This window comes from Ambystoma mexicanum, chromosome 9 (genome assembly GCF_040938575.1).
Source record: "Ambystoma mexicanum isolate Mex_15411 chromosome 9, UKY_AmexF1_1, whole genome shotgun sequence".
In the NCBI taxonomy this organism is placed as follows: Eukaryota; Metazoa; Chordata; class Amphibia; order Caudata; family Ambystomatidae; genus Ambystoma; species Ambystoma mexicanum.
Window position 1 is genome coordinate 157,185,855 of NC_090931.1, and position 21,507 is coordinate 157,207,361.

Consider the following 21,507-nt stretch of genomic DNA (forward strand, 5'->3'; position numbering starts at 1 on the left):
CAGATTGTCTGTCCATGTCCCCAAAGGGACACGGCTAAAGCAAGGATGCCTGAGGAACAGACTCTCGTCTCTGCTGTAGATACTGCGGCCAAATGACTCACTCAAATAACACTGCTTTGCTTGGGGTGGGGGGTATCCTATTCTTGCGCTCGACTCAGTCATCTAGTGCTCCATTGTGCTTGACCTTGGACCCCCTGGCAAGGCCAGTGTCTTCCTACACAGGCGAGACCCAGGCAAAGTAATCCAGGTCAATCAAAACATACCTACTCCACTCCCGCTGAAAGAGACTGCGGGAGATATGATCAGAAAAATGGGGACGGCCTGTCTGCCCACCATCGTGAATGCTGACCGGGCGTTCTAAATTTCCTTTTAGCTGAGAGCCAGTGCAAGGATTTTGTTGACTTAAACAGTGATATTTGTCTGCCCTGTGCACTTAAAAGCTTGTTAAGAAAAACAACATCCACTAGGTGTGACTGCACCCCCGCAGGATGCAGTCTAGCCTGTTACATCTCCCATCAGCCATAGCCAATGTAGTCAATGGAGACAGATCACAGCACTAATGTTGCACAGCACCGAGACTGTCGCATGTCTCAGCCCCTTGGATTAAGTGACTTACCCATCCCTGATCCCCCCAGGGTGCTCTATGGGCTGGGAGCGATCAAACATCTGTGTATGGCCAAGAAAGCAAAACACCTTTTAAAGCCATGGAGACGTTCTCTCCCTTAGAGCAAAGCAAATAGATCCCTTTTCTATGTCCTTGGTCAAAAACTCATCCAGACACAGAAAGGGAAATGTAAGGCAGACATCCCTAGACAGGACCATTGAAGAGTCAGGATGTCTGGCCAGCGTATGGCTCACCTTCTCCAAATCCTTTCATAGGTGTCGTCTGAAAAAAAAAGTAGAGGATTTTACTTATAACTCTGCTCAGAGACTAGCAAAGTCTAAGTCTAATATTGTTTTGGAATCAACAATGACCTTGGAATCAGGCGGGAGAGGTGACACATGGGGTAAAGTGAAATACATAGAGAGATTAAAAGATATGCAGAGAGGAATACTTTGATATTGGCCAACTATTACATACATTGAGCAATAGCTATGTGAAAGGGAAAGCAAATGTCTTATACATAAATGGACATGTTGGGAGTTTGCATGGAGCCAGCTGAGCCAGGGAGCCGCCAAGGCACTTATATAGACTAACTACAAGAAATCTGATTAATGCCTAAAATGTTTCAAAAGGTCACAAGTAATTTAATTATTGGAAAAAACATTGAGGGCAACTCAGTAGTTTTTTCAAAGGCACTAAACACCCTCCCCAGCATATTTTAGGACTGGTATAATTATATAAATAACCTCCAGTCCTAGAACATTTTGGGAAAGTGTTGGATAGCGCCTTTAAAAAAAATATCGAGTCACCCATGATGTTATTTCCAGTGATTTATATCACTGCATACCGATTCAAAACAATACACTAATGAATTGACTCCCCTTACATGCAGGACTCTTAGCCACCACTATTGTGCTTGCAATCAGATTAGATTGTTTTCTTTAAAAAAAATAGCAAGTCATTATTATATACTCTGTTTCTGCTGGAATAGTTTTTGATTAGGGGTTATTACGTTTGAGATATTTTGTCTATTGTTCTTTGATCAATTGTCTGGGTTCTGTCGTCTTCTTTCAAATATTAGAAGAAGATAACTATGTAATGATGGCAGTTTGGGAGGCTACGACAGCGAGAAAGCCATATGTTTTTGAAGAGGCCTTCTAAGTTGGGAGTGCACAGTACTTATTGTGGTGGCCAAGATAACGCTCCCTCGGCCAGCCTCAGTTTGCAGCAAATAAGGAGAGCAGACAGACGGGTGGTAAATTAAGCTTTGTGTATTTATATCGCCCATACATGGCATACAGCGTTATCAGCAGGGAAAACAGCATGCAAGTGTTCAGGCAGTAGGCACAAGGAGCCCTCTCTGGCCCCCCAACCCAACAGTGCCTGTTTATATAGCATCTCAGAGGCAAACACTAATATGTTTCTGTACTTTCACAATGGGGGTGTTACTTGGCACGACATTAATGACATTTGCCAAGAACTGTCGATATCTTACTTTTGACCTTGTGACGTAGCCCTGCGGGGACGTTGTGTGGTATCATGAATAAGCGGCATTCGCAGACACCCCTTCTGTCATCTCTCATACATGGGGCTAGTGCTACACTTGTAGAGAATAAGCGCAAGGGAAGGCCCGACGTGTCCTGTGCCCTAGAAGGGGTTTGGACCTGTCTGGTGGCGCTGCGTGTAGAGCAGGCACAGGGAGGTGACATGGAGGGTCTGAGGCCTAACTGTATGGGAGCGAATAATAGCATTGCATTGCCTAACAAAGTATTGCATAACATAGCATAGGAATCCTGCATATGGTAGCATAGGAATCCTGCATAACCTAGCATAGCAATCCTGCATATCTCAGCATAGCATCGCAATCCTGCCACATCACTATTAAGAGTTACACCACGTCTGATCGCAATATAGTAAGGACAACATTCCAAAAGAGAGACGGTCACAAGCTTCTAATCTCAAATATTGGGAAAGTTACATAAAGCTTCTTTCTACAATGTGATACATTTACAACGTGTGTAGTGCGTTTAGATTGTGCAATAAAAGCACACTGTTTTAACTTTCACACAAAAACAGACAGGAACTGTGAGGAGTCCAATAGTTGCCATTGGCCAAATAATGTTGTTGAATGTTCAATGCGGGATCAGAGGCCACTTGAGGCATCTGATGAAATGCTGCTCTCGGCTGATTCTCCATGGTCTTCTCAGCGGTACAGAGCATTGAATGATTAGACCATGTTTTCTTCATCAGGTGGTAACAGAGCCTCATTCCAACCCTCAACTCCAGGTCGGACACTCACAGAAAGTTCCCCACAGTCTCTAAACAGCATCTATGGCACGAAAAGTAGGACACTCATTCCTTATTTTGGGCATGCACAAAAGCTTGACTTTTCTTTTTTTTTTAAAGAACAATCGTAGTTTGCGTAGAACACCTGGAATGCTTTGATTTCAAAATCACTACACCGCATTTTTTGATTCTGCTAGTAGATTAGTTCTTTGAGATGGCATGTGGCCCTTCCTGTTAGCAAAGTGACCCGCTTTACCGCTGTGTCACATTGAAGGACAGGAGTGGGATACTGATATTGGGTGTTAATTGTGTCCTATTTGAACCTCTTTCTTCCAGCTCGGTCATACACAGACACCTCTCCCCAATCCCTGAGCGGCCTCTACGGGACGCAAGGTAAGAAAACCATTTCTTTTTTATTTGTGTACGATTTGCAATGAAAACAATAAAGATTCAAATGTAAAGAAGAAAAATGCATTGTTGATCAATAATGCAAAAAGAGTCACCCCTCCCACTCCCCTTTCACAAAGAGGCATTGTTCCATCAGGCAATTAAACCCTTATCAATGGTTTGAAGGCCAAAAGCTGAGAGAATTCAAGTGTCTTGTCTAGTCACAATATGGTCATAGAGACGATGTGATTTTACAGTTCTCTCCAATTTCCAATCACGTGTACAGATGACATATTAATGCACAGTCGTGATGTGAAATCTCATACATACAGCAGTGAAACTAGCGATACAGAACATGTTCATGGATATGATATCATAGCAGGCACAGCAGCTGCTGGATATTCTCTATAATACATTTAGAATGATTTCACCATGTCACCTGCACATGCTCCTTGATTCAATGTTCCCAGTCAGACAGTAGTCGAGAATGGCAATCCGGTTGGTTCCGTATTTCACAAATAATATCAGTCTAATTGAGTGATATAAAGAATGGGTCTAATACTGGTGTGCAAACATCCTGTGAACCATCAAAATGCTGCTACTAATGCCCTTTTTATAATACATCTTTGTAATAGAATGCCAATTTCTCTGATGAAGCAGTTAATTGGGTCATATCTTTTTTGATGAATAGGCTAAATAGAGTGGCCAGCGACATTGCAGAAGCAGAACCGAACATACTTATGTATGGAGTCCCTCAAGGTGCTTGCGTGTCGCCTTGCTTCTATAATATATTCATGATTCCCTTTTTCCAGATGCTCCAGAACGAGGGGATTGTATTTGCAAACTATGCGGATGACACCCAATGTGTCATGCCCATATCTGGTTCCCTTGTTGAAGATGAGGCAAGAATTAACAATATTTATAAGAAAATTCAGGACTGGATGGTACACAATGGCCTAGCCTTGAATAGCGCAAAGACGAGCTTCTAATTATCGGCTCAGAGGCCAAATTAGACAAACTAGGGCCTTGCTATAAATCGCTCATTATTGATGACTGCCGCATTGAGGTCATGAGCAAGGTGAAAACCTTAGGCATTTACTTGGACAAAAACCGTAGCATGAACGCCCAAGTCAATAACTTGGTCTCTTCCGCTTCCTATTTTCTCAAATTGTTTTGGTGTTTGAGACCTTTCATATCGGAAGCCAACGCAGAAACATTGGCAAGGGCCATAATCAGCTCTAAGATCGACTATTGCTGCAGCCTTCTCATAGGGCTGCCGGTATCTGACATCCACCGGTTGCAAGTCATTCAGAATGGAGCAGTTAGGGTAGTGAAAGGCTTAGCAAGAAGAGACCATGTGTCGGAGGCCCGGCGCAGCCTCCACTGGTTGCCGGTTAAGGCCAGAATTATGTTTAGATTGCTTCTTATCACCCAGAAATGCAAATATGAAGTTATGCCACTACATCTAAAAGAACTAGTTTCCTCAGAACATCCGTACCCTTCGTTCTGAGGAAACAAACATTTCTTTTCTCATAGGTTGGATTCGCCTCCTGATTACTCTCCCCGCTTATGAACCTTTTTGCGTCCAACTGGGTTTGTCTCTCCTGTCCGTTCTTTTGTTTTGTGAGTGTTTCGTTTTGAAGCGCCCTTAAGCCCTCGGGTACCTGGTGCGCTATATAAATGTTAAACACAAACAACATAAACAACATAATACAGGTGTAGCCTGGAAATGCATAGTATTGAATCTGTTCCGATTAGCACTAGATGGACATGTTTCAACTGATAAGCACACATGTGGTCTTCATCAGGAGGAGCACTTATTATGTATGTATTCTATTTAAGCAATAGGCCCCTCGCACCATTTGACGGGTGCCTCGGGCATTACCTGAAGTGGTAATGCCGCCCCTGCGAGGGGCCTATTTCTATTAGTACCCCGGCCCATAAGACTGGGTTACTAAAAGTTTTATTTTTATGTTCCCGAAACGCTCCGGCACAGAAAAAAGAAATTTAAAAAAATTACCGCCTGGGAAGGGAAAACGAAGTCTGTTTCCCATTTCATTCGCGCCCATTGAAAAAAATAGAAAAAAGTAAACAAAAAAATGGCCGCCATGGAAACGGGAGAAGGGACTACATGTAGTACCTTCTCTCTTTCCATGGCGCCCATTTAAAAAGTAAACGATCAAATGGCTGCCATGGAAAGGAGAGACGGCCTGTTGCTGATCAGGAGCAGACGCGCAGGTGCCAGAAGTGTTCCCAGAGTGTCCACTCACAAAATGGACTTCAACGAAGGTAAGTGGGGATGGAGGACATGGAGGGAATTTTCTGAATGGGGGGAGGAGGGAGGAGAGGGGGGAAGTGGGACACCAAGTACCTCGTTCCCTAGTGGGGGAAGATGGAGGCCTCTAGCCGTGAGGCTGCTTGGAGCGGGGGATTACCACTGGAAATTCCCCCGTTCCGGGCCTGCTCATTGGCTGAGAGGCAGCCCCCTCCCCCTCGCTGGGTACTAATAAACTATAAAAACATTTGTTAACTGTTACCCAAATAAAAATAGATAGCTACCAAACTTCAAATAATAGGGAACCGTCCTCAAGAGCAATTGCTTCACTCATTGGCCTCACTCCAGAGAGTGTTTGCTTGATGGGGCGGGGTTCCATGATCACAATTTGTATGTTCTGGTTCAGAATGATTTTACTAAGTATGTGGATGTAAATGCCTGCCATTTGCACCCGCCAGCCAGGTCTTACTCCTCTATTAACATGCAACTTTTTGTCATACGACTTGTGGATGAAAATAATAATTTTAAAAAGCTTAACACATCTAGAGACCGAAACGCTGAAGGTGAAAGTTACTTTTATGCATTTGGATTCACTGTACAAATACATTGTAACAATATTGACCTAACCTTTACAGTGAGAGAAAGCACAGGTGTGCATTATATGCTGAGGGTGTGCTTTGCCACTTAAACTAATATGCCCTGCACATCAGGGGGCATATAAGGTCTTGTGTGCTCTATTTCTAGCCACAATTTTGACAAGAAAAAGGCCAACAATATTGTATGCCAGATGTGACCCATTTGCCACTGTGCAGAGTAAGACTGTGATTACAACTGTTCCCAGACACTAACAAAGGTGCCCCCCCATTTACAAATGGCAATTTATGACATTTTACCCCAAGAACTGAGCAGTAACTGGGGGGCACATTTGTTAGGCAAAGTTGTGGGCAAAGGCGCAGTTAAAGCGCACTGGGCCAGTACGATTGGTTGAAACCAGCAGCAGTACTGTGCACTAAATCCTCATAATGGCACACGTGGTCTGGAGCTCTTGCCCGCCTGGGCTGTCTGGCCAGCCATAATGGCAATTCAAGTCGCAATAAGTGTGATCGATAATTCATTGGTGTGATGTAGAAGGCCCAGGCTTCACATCAGTATGGCACACCAGGGATAGATCAGGCCAAAATCACAACAATGTACTCGTGCAACAACTTCATCTACGGTGTGATATATAAGGTTTTTAGTTTTAGCTGTTAGGTGTGGCCAGAGGCACTGCATGTAAGCTGAAACTACTGGCATGGGGAGTGAAGATGGGTAACAGATGGGATGTGAGGCGGTACACACCGCTTGTTGTTTGGTCTTTTGCCCAGCCGTTAGCAGCTCATGTCCATACTTGTTCCTATGGCTATTCCCACCCACTACCTGTCCCACCCCGGCCAAACACAACCCTTATGGTCTCTGCCCTTAAGCTTTTTGCTTTTAAGGGGATGCCACTGTTATTCTCAAGCAGCGTTCTGAAAGGTAATGGCTTCATTGCAGCTGTAGACCATCTCATGGTGTAAAAAAAGTCTTACCCAAGCGTGCCTTCAGCCACTTGATTTGTAAGCAGTATGTGTGTGCGCTACATTTGTACCTTGTAGTGCATTCCTGTTAAAGACAAGAATTGGCAAAGCCAGACGTTTTGGAAGTTCTACAGCCATTACGTAGGAATGTGCCTGGCACTGTCATAATATACCCAGGTACAAGCACTATTTGCCAGCTGTTGCCATCTTATGACCATGAAATAACCATGATGGAAGGGTCTGGAAAATGCCTATTGCATGTTTTCACAAAAGTCAAAACGGTTGCCTTTGCCAATGCCTGTATTAGATAGTGCTTCGTGCCATATTCTCGCCACTTCTAAGCACTGTGATAGCTGCTTTTGTTACCCAATCTAGTGCTGTTCAACGTATTGGCCTAGGAAGGATGAAGGGCTTAGTCAGCCTTGCTAGGGTTGGAATCTCTGAAGCGCAGGCAGGCCTGCATGCCAGAGGTGAGCGCTTATACCATTTGCTTTCTACCAGCTGTAAATGGGACCAAATCGGAGCTAGACATTGTTGGAGAGCATGCACGCATGTTAGGACGGACAGCATCCCACCTGGGTGTTTGAAGAATTAAAAACATTCCCGTCTTTTCAATTATTTGAGCCTGTTGGGCCTGCTGGAGACAGTGCAGGGATGAATTAGAGCCAAGATCATCAGGGTAAGACGCCAGTCAACTACACAGAAGGCCTGTGCAAATGTCTGGGCGGAATGCGCGCGACATGTGTCATTAGGGTTTTACACAGCAGGGAATGTTTCAATTAAGCCTTTTAGGTTAAAAAGATCTGCACCCTGTGCACTTTGCCAGCAACACTCCCTGCAATCTTCCTCCCTTCTGGTTATTTTTCATCTCTTAATGATAAATCTTCTTGGAGGAAAATACTTATTTGTCCTTTGCACTTTATTTAATTTGGGGACAAAAAAATAAATAAATAACAATTGAATGCAATTTTGAGCTTCTCTTTAAAATCTGTTCAGTTTTTTGTAATGAGTTATTTATAACGCGCTTAATACCCAAAGGTTTCTAAGCACGGACCTTGGGATCGAACCTCTGTTGCTCCGCGCCGTCTTGCTTCCAAGGTGAACGCATTACCCCTGAGCTATCGACCCAAGACAAAGCTATCCTCCCAAGACGTCACTTCCGGTGACGTCACTCACCATTGCATGTTAATGAGCTGCCACACTTTTCTTTAGGACTTGTGCTCTGCAGACGTCGCCGAGCAGCTAATTGCAAGCGTGCAGGCCCAAAAGGAGCCTTCACAACCAATGTGCTAAAGTGGCAGGACTCTACTGCAGTACTGAGCGTGGCCTCTGGGTGGTAGCACTTTCCTTTTAAACCTTACGTCCCCCACGCGATGCGGACGTGCCTCCAGCACAAAATGTATTTTCCTCCTCTGATAATAATGTGATGAACAAGGGGACACGCCCTAGAAATAAGTTAATTCTGTACAGCAGACGCAGGGTGATGAATTCTCTGTCTTCGTTCTACAGCAAGTCCGTGAAGGGGGCAAAAACACGTGCGATACGGGACTGAAGGGGGCAAAAACACGTGCGATACGGGACTGGACCTCAACTCAACTTTAGTTTTCACGTATATGCACTTAACAGTCTCACAGTGGAAAGGCTGGCATACATCAAACTGCAGTACATTAATGAAGGAAGGAAGGGGTGCGATGACAAACACAAACACAGAGCTACAACACAAGATTAATGGCCTGATTCACAGAAGTGTTTTATAATGACACATTCCCATAGGAAAACGTTCTGTAAATCAGGCCCTAAAACTGTAGACTGGGTACAGGCTGTTGAATTACGCTGAACTTTAGTGCTTTGAATCCCATTGGACAGGCCAACTCAACCATTCACTCTTCTGTGGTCAGTACATTGATGACCAGTTGGTTGGGTTATAATAACACCTTCATTACAGCGCTTAAAAGAGCACCCATTAGTTTAGGTCCGAGGTGTGCTCAGACATCTGCCTGCTCCGTGGATTTACCTGTGGTCTGAATCCACGGGCCGCATCAAGAGGTTGTCAGTTAATCAGCCCATTTGCCTCCACGCTCGTTTACTCTGCCCACTGCTCAGCCACGTGGCATCAGCAGGGGATTACGAATGGTGGCATGGTGGTGTCAATCCTCATTTCTGGAGTTCACAGGATTTTTGGTGACTTTACTGCAGACTGTAACACCACATTGTAACTCTACAGATTTCTGGAGGTAACGTGCAGGAGTCGCCCCCAGCATTTTGCTGGAGATGAAGTGGAGGAGTCACCTTCAGCATTTTGCTGGAGATGAAGTGGAGGAGTCACCTTCAGCATTTTGCTGGCGATGAAGTGGAGGAGTCACCTCCAGCATTTGGCTGGAGATGAAGTGGAGGAGTTACCTCCAGCATTTTGCATTTTACTGGAGATGAAGTGGAGGAGTCACCTCCAGCATTTTGCTGGAGATGAAGTGGAGGAGTCACCTCCAGCATTTTGCTGGAGATGAAGTGGAGGAGTCACCTTCAGTATTTTGCATTTTGCTGGAGATGAAGTGGAGGAGTCACCTTCAGCATTTTGCTGGAGATGAATGCTGCACTTTACCTCCAAACTCCAATTTTCGGAATTCCTGACATTTCTTTTTTTTCCTGCATCACTTGGTCCTATGTCTCAGATATCTCATGGATCATAGGTTTGTAAAGTGGCAATCATGTATACCGCACCTGTTTCCATCCTAGTAGCCTCCTGGGAATGAGGCTTGTGCTAAGGGGTGGAGCGTATTATCCACACGTTAACATTAACTTTACATGGATGCCTCCAGATTCCACACACTTCCAAAAATGTTCTAGAACTGATGTTATTTTTCTTCCCAATTGACAGTTTGTCGACTTCACTGCTGCTCACTAACTTGAACTAACGTCTTGTCCTCCCTCTCACTGGATATTGATGGGCCTGTCCTCTCCCTCACTGTGTGTACCTCACAGTCAGCCTCTATGTGTTGGGTCTGTCCCTCCTCTTTCTATGCTCTTCTCTGCTCGCACTGGAAACAGGGTTACTTTCTTCAAGCTCCCTCCTTCTCCATCTAGTGCTCTTGTGATTCCAGATACACAGCCCTTTCCCCTAACATTTTCAATTCATTGTCAAGATCAAAAATGGAGGACCCGTCTCCCAGGTTGGGTGGATGGAGAACCCTGGGCTTCAGGCAACCCTTCTGGGAACAGGAGAAAAATCCCATCCGGCGGGATGGACTGAGCTCGTAAACTGGCCGCAGCGCCTGAAAAGAGTGGTCCTCTTTCGTAAATTGTAATTTTGGGATGTTTTTGGGGGTGTCATGTTGGAGAAGCCCTGTGGTAATTGCACATCAGTGAAGAAAAAGTTTGCCTGAACTCTGCTTTTTGCAATCACTTTTTAGGATCTTACAATATCAGGCAGTGGGATCAGTCCCCGATCACGACTCTAGAGGACACTTCAGGTAACCAATGTTCAGGCCCTCTTCTGAAAGGGGCGTCCTCATGCGTGGTCATTCCGTCCTATATGTCACCGCACCAGACACGGCGCAGCTTCTCACCAGAACCATGGGTCCAGTCCCAAATGCCTGGCAAAGCGCAGAGGGCTGAGAAGTTGCGCCTCGCAGACACCGCAGCCCACCCATTCACCCATTCACGAGCCTCACCTGCAGCACACTCTCTGTCTGTGTCTGTGCGTCCTGTCATGTGCCCCTGGTTCACTTCCAGGGACTCTGTTCACTTGTCACCCCCTTCCTTCTCTTCTTGTTTCTCTGTTTTGTTTGTCTCCAGCAGAACCATGAACTTGGTCCAGAATTGTGCCATAAAAGGTCCTTGGGCTGGACGCAGGGGAATCTTTTATCAGCCCATGGCGACCTCCCTCTCGTATGGAAGACAAATCATGTTGGGGGCCAAATTTGCAGCCCTATCATTTGTCAGTGCTTGAGATGATGAAGCTTGATGTTCTGCAGAAATGTGCCCGTTCCATTCTCTCCCAGAAAAAAGAATCCTTGCTGTGGGCAGCAGATACCCGTGAGTGCTGAGGTCCACTTGCACACCCTCCTGGTTTAGCAAAATCATGTCTTACTGTTATGATCCATTGAAACTGCACATCACATTTAGAGAACAGCAATGAAGAGTATGTTGAAACTTGCACAAGTATTCCGGAATTCCTGTTACCCGGGCATTGCAACCTGCACTCCCGTGCAGAAGATGCATGCCATTGTGCGGCAGTGCATGGTGATCCTATGCATCATCTGGCGCCAACATTCAGAAACCATCCCTTCCAATAACTTCTGAGCTGACGCCTGAGGCGGTCTGATGAGACTAGGGTAGCCATGTCAATAGTGACCAATCGTGAGGCTACTGCTATATATGACTGACATTGCCATTGCTCTGGCTGGTGTTATCTGTGAATCACAGTTGTGAACTACCATTTGCATTTTTCAGTCTATAATTTCAGATCATCCACCTTCTCATACAACAATAAACTAATTATTTGTGTTCTATGACATTGCCCTTTTTATTTAAATAAGTTCAGATCATAAACTATTACTTTCTCTGAAATGTTTCTAATCCATGCCATGTACATGTAAATAGAAAACATGTCAGTAGAAGAGTTGCTCCTGCTATTTTTCCCTAATGTCAATCAACAGAATATGCTCCATGTTTCACGCTGGGGACCCAGCTCTTACATTTCTCCATTCCTCCATGCCCAGCATGCCGCTGGGCAAGACATTACCTGTTGGAGGGCACATTAGTATTTGGCAGCATCGACAAAATCAGCAAAGATGCCTAGCCTTCGGGACTGTTAAAATAAGAACACGATGCACCGGGCACTAAAAGCCATCACAATTCAGTCTGCCTTAAAGTCACTCCTGCTTGAACTCGAGGTAGCGCTGTCGGCTGCTAAACGCATTTCAAATCATCCCATCCTGTTATGCGTGCGTGGCCTCCTTCTCATATTAAGAAATAAATAAATAAATAAAATGGAAAAGTATTTAGGTTTGTGTTTTCCCTAAAAGTCTAACATGATTTGAGGTGCCTTTTAAAAATGTAAACATTTAATAAAAAAAAAAAAAAAAAAAACAAGCTTAACTCTCTCCAGCAAACAGGGGTGCGAGTTTAATGTGTCTGAAAATAAATAGTTAAAAGTCCCTTTCTTTGGTTCGGGTTACTTGTTTGTCCCTGCAGCAGACGGCCAATTCTGTAGTTCCCTTCTTCTGCAGGGTGGGATTGCAGGATGATGCTTTGCTGCCTTCAAACGCAGGAGGATCTTTTGAGGCCACGGTCCCCCCAACTGCACTCTCGCGGAACAAGCAAATTGACAAGGGAGCCTATCAGCCCCCTTAATGTGGGAGCATAGCGCCAGGGATGAGATGAAGTGAGGGCAGAGTAGGTACCTGACCACCCGTCTCTTCGATGACCAGCGCCCACAATCACAGTGGAACACTGAGATGGTCAGGGTTTGTTGCCTTCCTGAATGGACACCTTATGGCATGGGGCAGCCAATCAGAATATAGCTTCACACAACACAAAGCAACATCTCTCAGTTCCGTTAAACACCCATGACGTTTTGGGAATGCTGATGACTGTATAGCCAAGCCGCTTGCATCACCTACCTTTGAGCAAACAACATATGTATATTCATTTTCATGATAAAATGATCTGGTCCCTCTTAGGACCAGAGGGGGGGCTATATAAAACGTTTATGAGGAATGCTGCAGCCACAGGATCAAAGACAAGGCCCCCCCACAGATCTCTGGCCTGTGGAGCTTTTGGGCAGGAAGATGGTATGGTGGACATTCCCAAACCCACCGGGTCTCAGGGAGCGGGCTCTGGGATACCTACTGAAGGTGAGGAAGGGGGCAAACATGGCCGAAACATGACAATATGGCTGCAGGGAGGCTAGGGCTTACATGGGGAGGGCAGGCTGGTTAAGAGCACAGGAGCTAACCACAGACAGCCAGGGACCCTCACCAGACTGGCAAACGGGGCAGGGGTAACCTGAGCACACCAGACTGTACACGGATCATAACGAGAAGCAGACAATTCTAGCAATATACACAATCCATAGCGAGTATACATCAACACGTCTAGTCCAGACAGGAATATTCCATACTACCAGGCCTAAACAGTGTGCATACAAAGCTACAGGCAAATACATGTGCAGACACAGAGTGTCAGCCATTCGTTAGTAAGACCGGCATTTCTACAAATATTTCAACCCTGCAAGGTCCTCTGACATTCTGCTCACCTCAGCACCTTGGGTTTGAGTGACGGTATAGACGAGATGGTCAGAGAGTTTGCTCCTTATAATACAGACCAGGTGTCAAGTTAAATAGAACCCACCTAAGGGGAATGGGTGAGGGGGGCTATGGCTATAGTTGTGGATACACGTCTCCAGTAGACTGTCTTGCTTCTTCTCCTGTAGCAGTTTCACCTTTTCTATGTTTTTCTTCTTCTTGACCTTATCCGTCCATCGTGTCGGTCTCTCTGACCTATCAATGCTCCTTCATCCATGAGCAATGCTATGCTTGCTCAGAAATGAGCATTAACGAGGTGTTCCCATTTGTCCATTCTGCAGCCACCAGTCCGCTACCATATCAGTACCAGAGCATGAGCCAGGGGACTACGGAGGTGACCAAGCAGACCGAGTCCAGCATCTACAATGGTAAGTCTTCCTGCATGGCCCTTTTCACCTCCTTTAGAATGCAGGTTCTGCTCTGTATTATTAAAATATGACTTTGAATTCAATCACTCAGGCACCCCTGCTGTGTCCAGGCCCACCATGCACCATCTACACTCCACAAGCTTTAAATGAACAATGTGGCATCCTGCAGGCCATGTGCGGTGGATATAGAGCCCAGGCGGCGATATCGTTGAAGCGTGTCCTGCAAACACGCAGGCTTCATCAGTGATGCATATCAGGGAAACATTCGTCCTCATACATTGGCCAATAAAGCTGATGTATTTTCAGAAGATGTTTTTAACATCTAAAGCTTGGATATAATAATGTTTCCAATTTGTGCTGTCTATCCCTAGATCAGCGCTTCTCCTACCAGAGCCAGGCGCTCTCTACGTGGAATAACACCATGGTGGATTAATGGGGATTTTTTGAGTTTCTAAGGAGCTTCGAATGGAAATTGTTGAAACATTTTCTATTTCAAATCAGTGAACTAACAATTTATTACAATCCTCACGCTGCCAGTGTTAAAGCTCGGGTGTCTTTCATATAAAATTAAATTTCTTACCTCATAAATCCATCAAAATATCCGATATTGTCTTCACAAATTTGAGGTGAAATCTTCACGAAGTTGAACATTTTTTAATCTGTTCAGTTTTCAAGTAAGATGTTCGAAAATCTCCATTTTGCATTTTTTCTTTTTAGGAATCTGTTTAGTTCCAAGCGGAAGGCTCCCATCCCAGCCATTGAATTCCAACTAACATTTACACAATATTAAACACAAGTAAAACATTTTGGAAATGCCACAATCACGTTGAAATAGCAATGACAACATCATGAAATCGTTGAAATAACGTAAATAGCAATAATAATTAGGGCAGGTCATAAAAACGTCTAACTCGATTTTATACATTTAAAATATATGCCATTGTTTGCTACAAAACCATGGTTTTTAAAAACCTCTGTTGGAGAAATATTTTACAGACAAAATGTTTTTGGTATATTTCACCTGAACCTCAGATAGAAATGTGAAGACATCTCTACAATATTGCTGAAAGTGGCCTGCCTAAAAAAAAAACACCTCGAATCTATTGACAGGCTGAAGAAATACTGTCCAATAACCAGTTTGACAGCTAGATTTTAAGAGCAGTTTCTGCAAACATGCTGCCAATATCTGCTCCAATACATTGAAAACTACATCTGTAAAAAAAAAAACTATTTCTAAAAAAACTGTTTTTGAAGAATGCACATTTCACAAGTGGTTCTCAACCCTGCTACTTCCTACATTGTCTGCTTCTATATTGTGCAGTTTGTTTCCACTGCGTTACCTTCCTCTGTTCAGTTGTCTTCCATCACTTTGCTATATACATCCTTGAGGGCTGCCTGTCTTGGGTTGATAAACCTATGTCTAAAATGTATATGTCCTATAAGCAAGCTAAGAAAATCATGCAAGGAGCAACAACGCATGTTTTTCAGCTAATTTGCATATCCCCCATGCATTGCTTGGTAGCTTTAAACTGGATGTGATCTACCAGGAATGGCTAATGGGCGATGCTGTGGCCTGTGTGGCTTGTTAGTTAACATGGCCCACTCTACTTTCACGTTTTAGCTTGTAAGGGTTTTATGCATTATTTAAGCCCACCAGTGTTTGATTGATATATAGACCAACAATTAAAAACAATAGATGGCCAACGTTGTTGAAGTCGTTTTTACATGAACGTGTGATTTCTCTTTCAGCATACCCAATGATTACAAGGCATCAGACCACCAAGCCACAAACCCAGACATGGAAGTCTTCAAAGCAGAGTCTGCTGGTAAGTGAATCCAAAAGCGACCAATCTACCGGCATAATGCAGTGGGAAGAGTAATCCACCACTGGCTCACCGTGTGATTCGCGCTATTGACTTGGGTGAATGAAGTGTGTGATCCATTTGCAGGTATGCACATGGGAAGGGGAATTGCTACTCTACCGAACCACTATGTGCAAACACAGATGTTCAGAGTTAAGTGATGGTCGCTGTGGTGACATCACTTTAGATATCAAATATTAACCACTTGTTCAGTATGTGGGGCTGGCAAGACTGAGCCATGTAGAACGGGATGTTTGAATGAATTTTTAAAAAGGTTTTTTTTTAAAAATATTATACCATACATTAAAAAAAAAGTAGGGTTAGTGAAAGGTAAGTAAAATAATGACATTCTGGTATTTTGAGAAGTAGCAAAATAAAAATAATCATGACAAATTTAAATTGCTGAAAATGGTCTAAAATTATCGTTTTCTGAAAATGGCTGAAGTAAAACACGCAGAAAATAAATTAACATGGCATTTATTTAAAAAACTGCACTGTTTCATTATATCATCTCGATGGGCATAGCCTGCAATCAAGCAAGATGGTCGCTTCATCTTTGGGCTCGTCCGACAGAGTGCACAAACAGCCTTTTACATGTGTACAAGGATGTAAACTTACCTCCACCTCTTCATTATTTCAATGTTTGATGTTGTGCTCCTCTTCGGAGTGTTATTCGCTGATCTCATCTTCCATATTGGTGCACTCTCTCTCTGGTGCGCTTCTTGTGTGGTAAATACTAAACAGAGGATGCCCTATGTGCTGAAACATTCAATAAATGTGTTTCAGAAAGTGCATGCTGAGAACCAGAGAGTGTGTTCTTATTAAAAATATATCATTTTATTCTATTACAATTTCATAAAATACATCATTTTTTAACAATTATAAGACACCAATTCATTTCCAATCAACATATATTTTTGTGAACAAGTTTTTGTGTGCAAATAGCGCCTTTTTGTGTAAATATTTCTCCTATGCGTAAATCACTAACGCACCATTCTACCATTCATCTTCACAAACAAATCTAGTTTGTATAGCGACATTCTAAATAATTTTTATAGCAGTAATCTACTTTGACAGTTCACCATTATGTATCAACTATAAGTATCCAAGATTATTCTAGTAGTATTCCTCTCATCATTGGACTCCTTTTGTATAGTTTCGACTTGACATGAATTGGCCAGATTTTACAGAACCATAAACGTCTTCTTCAGGATTAGTAGACTTATTCAAAGGCTTTATTAGTGCTATGAACGTCCATTTAGAAAAAGTTTTCTTTTTGCAGCTTTGCAAAAAGTTCCGATTCGTGTGGGTCCCCACTGTGTGTTTCCACTAGCGTTCAGTAAGCAAGTGAAATATTTAAAGCTCCACCTCATAGGCAAAGTGTTCCGCTAAATACAATTCCTTAAATAAGTTTCTACCGAACTGGGGCACACTTGCTTCCCTGCTACCGAATTCGCTCAACAGTAAATAACTTCAAAAAGTGTTCTAGCGCGCTGGGACACACTTCCTTCCCTGCTGTCAAATTCACCCACCAGTGTTTGACTTGAATGCTGGCTTCAAAAACAAGGGCCTCGCCTATTAGGAACACATGAAAAACGGCAGAGAAACAGAACCGCGGCAGTCAGCTGTTCCGAACTAGTGTGTGGAGCAGCTTTACCACAGACAAGGGGACCATTGGATCTTAAACCCGGACATGAGCGTTTATTAATTTTCTCCCATCGCATGCCGAGATCTGTGCCGGTGTGGACATTCTTTGCAGCACCTGATGTGATCAGTTTCATAGCTGCCTCTCTTGCCACTGCAGATTTCCGTTGTCGTGTTTGCACTCTTCCGTTCCCCCTGAGGCGGGATACGTTGTGACGCAATAAGCGAGAACACGGCTCTCCACCTCCATACATGCCTTCTCTTTGCAGACATCCAGTGTCTGCCACTGGTACTGCGAATCACATTTAACATTTTCATATGCATCTCCTGCTTATAAGCCTCCTAATAAATAACTTAAGTTAAAGCCTACCTGCCCTGGATATTTTACCCATTATGGCTGAACAATACCCTCTTTAACCCTTCAGGAAAGCTGTCTTCTATCAATAGTGGTATGGAAAAAAATCAACATTCTATTGGAACTTTCATCCAGTCATCCATTTCTGTTTTGGACTCCAGATCCGCAACACTCCAAGATGACTTCATAGCTGCAAAAGTGAGATTAAAACAATTAATTCAAGGCTGACTGAAGTGGAAACACGTAGGTCATTTTCTGAAGCCATATTGGAAGGTCTTGAACAAATGCAACACAAATGCTATCATTTGGAGACAGAGGTCACCTTCAGAAGATAGAAATAGGGGGATAACATCAGAATTCACAGGGTTCCAGAGAATGCTGACCAAAATGACCCCATGTTATTTCTGACATGCTCCAATTCTTACTATCCTTCCATGGGGACTCTGGCTTTCTCCTGCCTCCCGATGGATGTTCAACTCCTTTTTGTTGAATGATCTTAATGTTGTTCGAAAAATACATAACTTCATTCATTACCCGATGGCTTCCTAAAATTTTTAACATTTAATTTTCCCTGCCTCTTGAATTCCAACGTGAGCACAGAATCAGACCATGTTTTGCCACCAACAGCTCCTCGCCAAGACCTGTTGTAGCTTGCCTAGTGCATCTTTAACACGCTTGTCAGAATCTACTTACTGCTAAACAACATTCTCCTTTGAATTTCAAAGGCAACACAGTTCTCATCTGTCCAGATTTCTCCAAAGCCATGCAGGACAAAAGAAAGAGATTCTTGGACTTGAGACCAGCCTGGAAGAACCTAGAAATCAAGTATGGTTTATTAGAACCAGCAAGAATGAGTATGACACCCCCTGGTGGCATCAATAAAGAGTACTTGAACCCTGATGATCTTATGCTCTCATCAAGTCCATCCAATCTTCAGAGATGGACATCTAGCCTGACCCTACTCCCTTTCCTACACCAATTTTATTGATTTATTAGCATTTTAAAGTGCTCACACAGCTCACGGGCATCAAGGCACTGTTACAGGAATTGTTTGTTTCTTAGTTGCGTAGTTTTTTGTCTTAGTTGCACATTTATAACATGCTTAAATACCCAGAGGTTTCTAACCATGGACCTGGGGATCAAACCTGTGTTGCTCCGTGTCATCTTGCTTCCAAGGCGAGCACGTTGCCGCTGAGCTATCCTCCAGATCGCAATGTGCTCAAATCTGGTAAACCTCGTCACTCCAGGAATATAACTGAACTCAGTCCTTCTTCTAACCCATTTGGGGTCCAGAAAAAACAGAGAGATGCATCCAGGTCCCCTGTTTAGCAAATTGATGCAGATGATACATTGCAGTGGTACAAACATACAAAACTACTCAACCAAGTATTCTGTATGTTTGTACCACAACTCCAGTTATTTTCTCATTCTTGATTCGTTTTTGACCTTTATTGCATTAATATGGCCTATTTCGTTGTTTCCACATTTATATTGAGTCAGCTGCATCCGGTTCATTGATCTACAGTGAACCGTCTTATCCCTTCTTATAGCAGCTCTTAACGTTTCTCTGTTTATATTGCAACTTACTTGTTCATTTTTGTACTTTTACTCATTATCGATAACCTTGGTTATTATGTATGTTTTTTTCTTTTCATGTTCCCTACACTTTTGTGTGTCTCTTCACCTCCATTATTATTCACCATTCTTTGGCAATGCCCATTTTGGTGGTGCGGGTATCCGACCACTAAAGTTGCTTCAGCTCTGATTGCCAGTTTACAAATTATTAGTACTTTTGTTTGATTTTAGATACTCCTTTTGTTATCATACATCCAATCTCTTGTAGTAATGAGTGTTAAAGTCATGTCATAGAATGTGAAAGGGTTAAAAACCCTATCACAAGAAAAATCATTCTCAGCCATATGCGGACAAGTAACCCTGATGTTGCTTGTAATCAAGGAACACATGTAGAATCCACCGAAGGAAATCATGAATTGGTTAAGCTATGAGTTAAACATGCATGTTTTGCACCGCTTCTTAGATTCCCCTATTTCGTTACAAGGCATTCAAAAGGCTATTCTTGATGTCAAAATTGAAACATCCTAGGGCCTAATGGTCCTAATAGATTTGTATTGTTCTTTTTCAGTCTTCCTCTCTCCAAAGCTCCTCAAACTCTTTAATTACTTTCTAACTTCAGGATATAGCCCAGGCTCTTTTGGTGAAGCCTTATTGATGTTGTTCCCTAAACCTGACAAAGATCTTTCTTATGTTAAAAATGATTGCCCTATCCCCCTAATGAGTTCCGATTCATACATGCTGGCCACGGGAATAGCCAATAGGTTTGATGGTATAATGTCTAAATTTGTTAATAGCAATCAAACTGGGTTCTTAATGGGAAAATATGCTTCCTGCATTACTAGACTCCTTTTAATGTCCTCACGCATGCTCAAAGCTCTCCTGATCTCCTCATATTTCTCACACCAGATGTAGAGAAAGCATTTGCTAGAGTTTCTTGGCCTTTTTTGTTTGAGTCTTTATTATGGCATTGGTTTAACCCTTTTTCCAAATTAATCTCGGTTTTATATTCTACACCCTAGACAAGTATGTTCATCAATAATGCCTTCTCTAAATCTTTTCCAATATCGCGTGGAATCAGACAAGGATGTCAATTGTACACACTTCTTTTTATTCGAGCTTTGGAACATCTTCTTCAAAGCATTTCAGTTACCGACAATTTCAAAGGAATTATCATAAAATATTTCTCAATCAAATTTTCCACTTATGCAGATGATATCCTACTTTATTTATCTGACACATCTACCACTGTTCCTGCTTTAATGATTACCACTGACCAATTTTCTAAAGTCTCTGTCAATAAATGAAACTTTGATTAATCAGAAATCCGATCTTTAACCAATTCTTGTGTTCATCTAATACTCCTATTTAGGGTACGGAGTGGTGCTCCTGAGCCATAGCATATTTAGGTATTTTTATTACTAAAGATATCTCTTCGATTTTAAGCCTAAATCAGAATGTCATCATTGCTAAAGTTAATTTGTCTATAAGCTAACTAGTGTAGAAGCCTGTGTACACAGGCCAAACTGCAGGTTTACATTAACACAGTGGACCACTACATAACCTAAGGCAACAGCTCCCTCTAGCCATGACAACAGGCAAAGCTACTGTATCAGACAAACATACAGGATAAACATACATCTGGCCTTTTATTATATTGTTAGATGGTCTCCTCTGTTTCTCTCCTGGTGGGGTCAATTTGATTCCATCAAAATGACCCTTGGACCTATTATCCTATATTACCTTTCTATGACCCCGGTATTATTGCCAACCACCTCCTTCAAAAAAATAGATAAACTCCTGTCTAACTCTCTTTGGAAAAATGAACCCCCCCCCCCCCCAATAATGGCTTTGAAAAAACTCAAAATGTGTAAAAACTCTGGTGGGGTTAAATTTACAGATGTTATTAGATATCAGAAATCCTTTTCATCGCAACATATTCTGTTTCTATCCTATGAATCCCAATTGGTTAATGCCCCTTCTTGGGTCATATTAGAATCATAGTGCCTAGTTCCTCTTTCCTTCTCTCACTTTCTCAAAACATCTTCATTGCCTATTAAAAAACACCCACTCCTATATTCTTTCAAAATAGAATGGAGGTGCCTGATTTGATTCTCCCCATTACGCAAGACTCCACTAACACATTTTGATGGCTTAATACATCTTCTCCATTTAGACCTAAGCATGTCATTTTGCTAAAGTGTAACTCTGCTAGAATCTTTCCTTTTACACATTTATTAAACACTAATTTGACCATACCTTTCCCTGATCTATGTGCTCGATTCAATCTTAA

The 21,507-nt window shown here is 42.9% G+C and overlaps 1 protein-coding gene across 4 annotated transcripts in view; it reads left to right on the forward strand.

Moving 5' to 3' along the window:
• Positions 1–21,507, forward strand: part of TRIM29 (tripartite motif containing 29) — a 60,225-nt gene that overhangs the window by 31,693 nt on the left and 7,025 nt on the right. Inside the window, exons 6-10 of one of the 4 annotated variants that reach the window (XM_069614346.1) lie at positions 2,855–2,947; positions 3,227–3,283; positions 10,516–10,575; positions 13,695–13,781; positions 15,531–15,607. In XM_069614346.1, coding sequence (XP_069470447.1) covers positions 2,855–2,947; positions 3,227–3,283; positions 10,516–10,575; positions 13,695–13,781; positions 15,531–15,607 — 374 coding nt within the window. The remainder of the gene's footprint in view (positions 1–2,854; positions 2,948–3,226; positions 3,284–10,515; positions 10,576–13,694; positions 13,782–15,530; positions 15,608–21,507) is intronic. The other 3 variants (XM_069614347.1, XM_069614348.1, XM_069614349.1) reach the window with 3 other exon arrangements.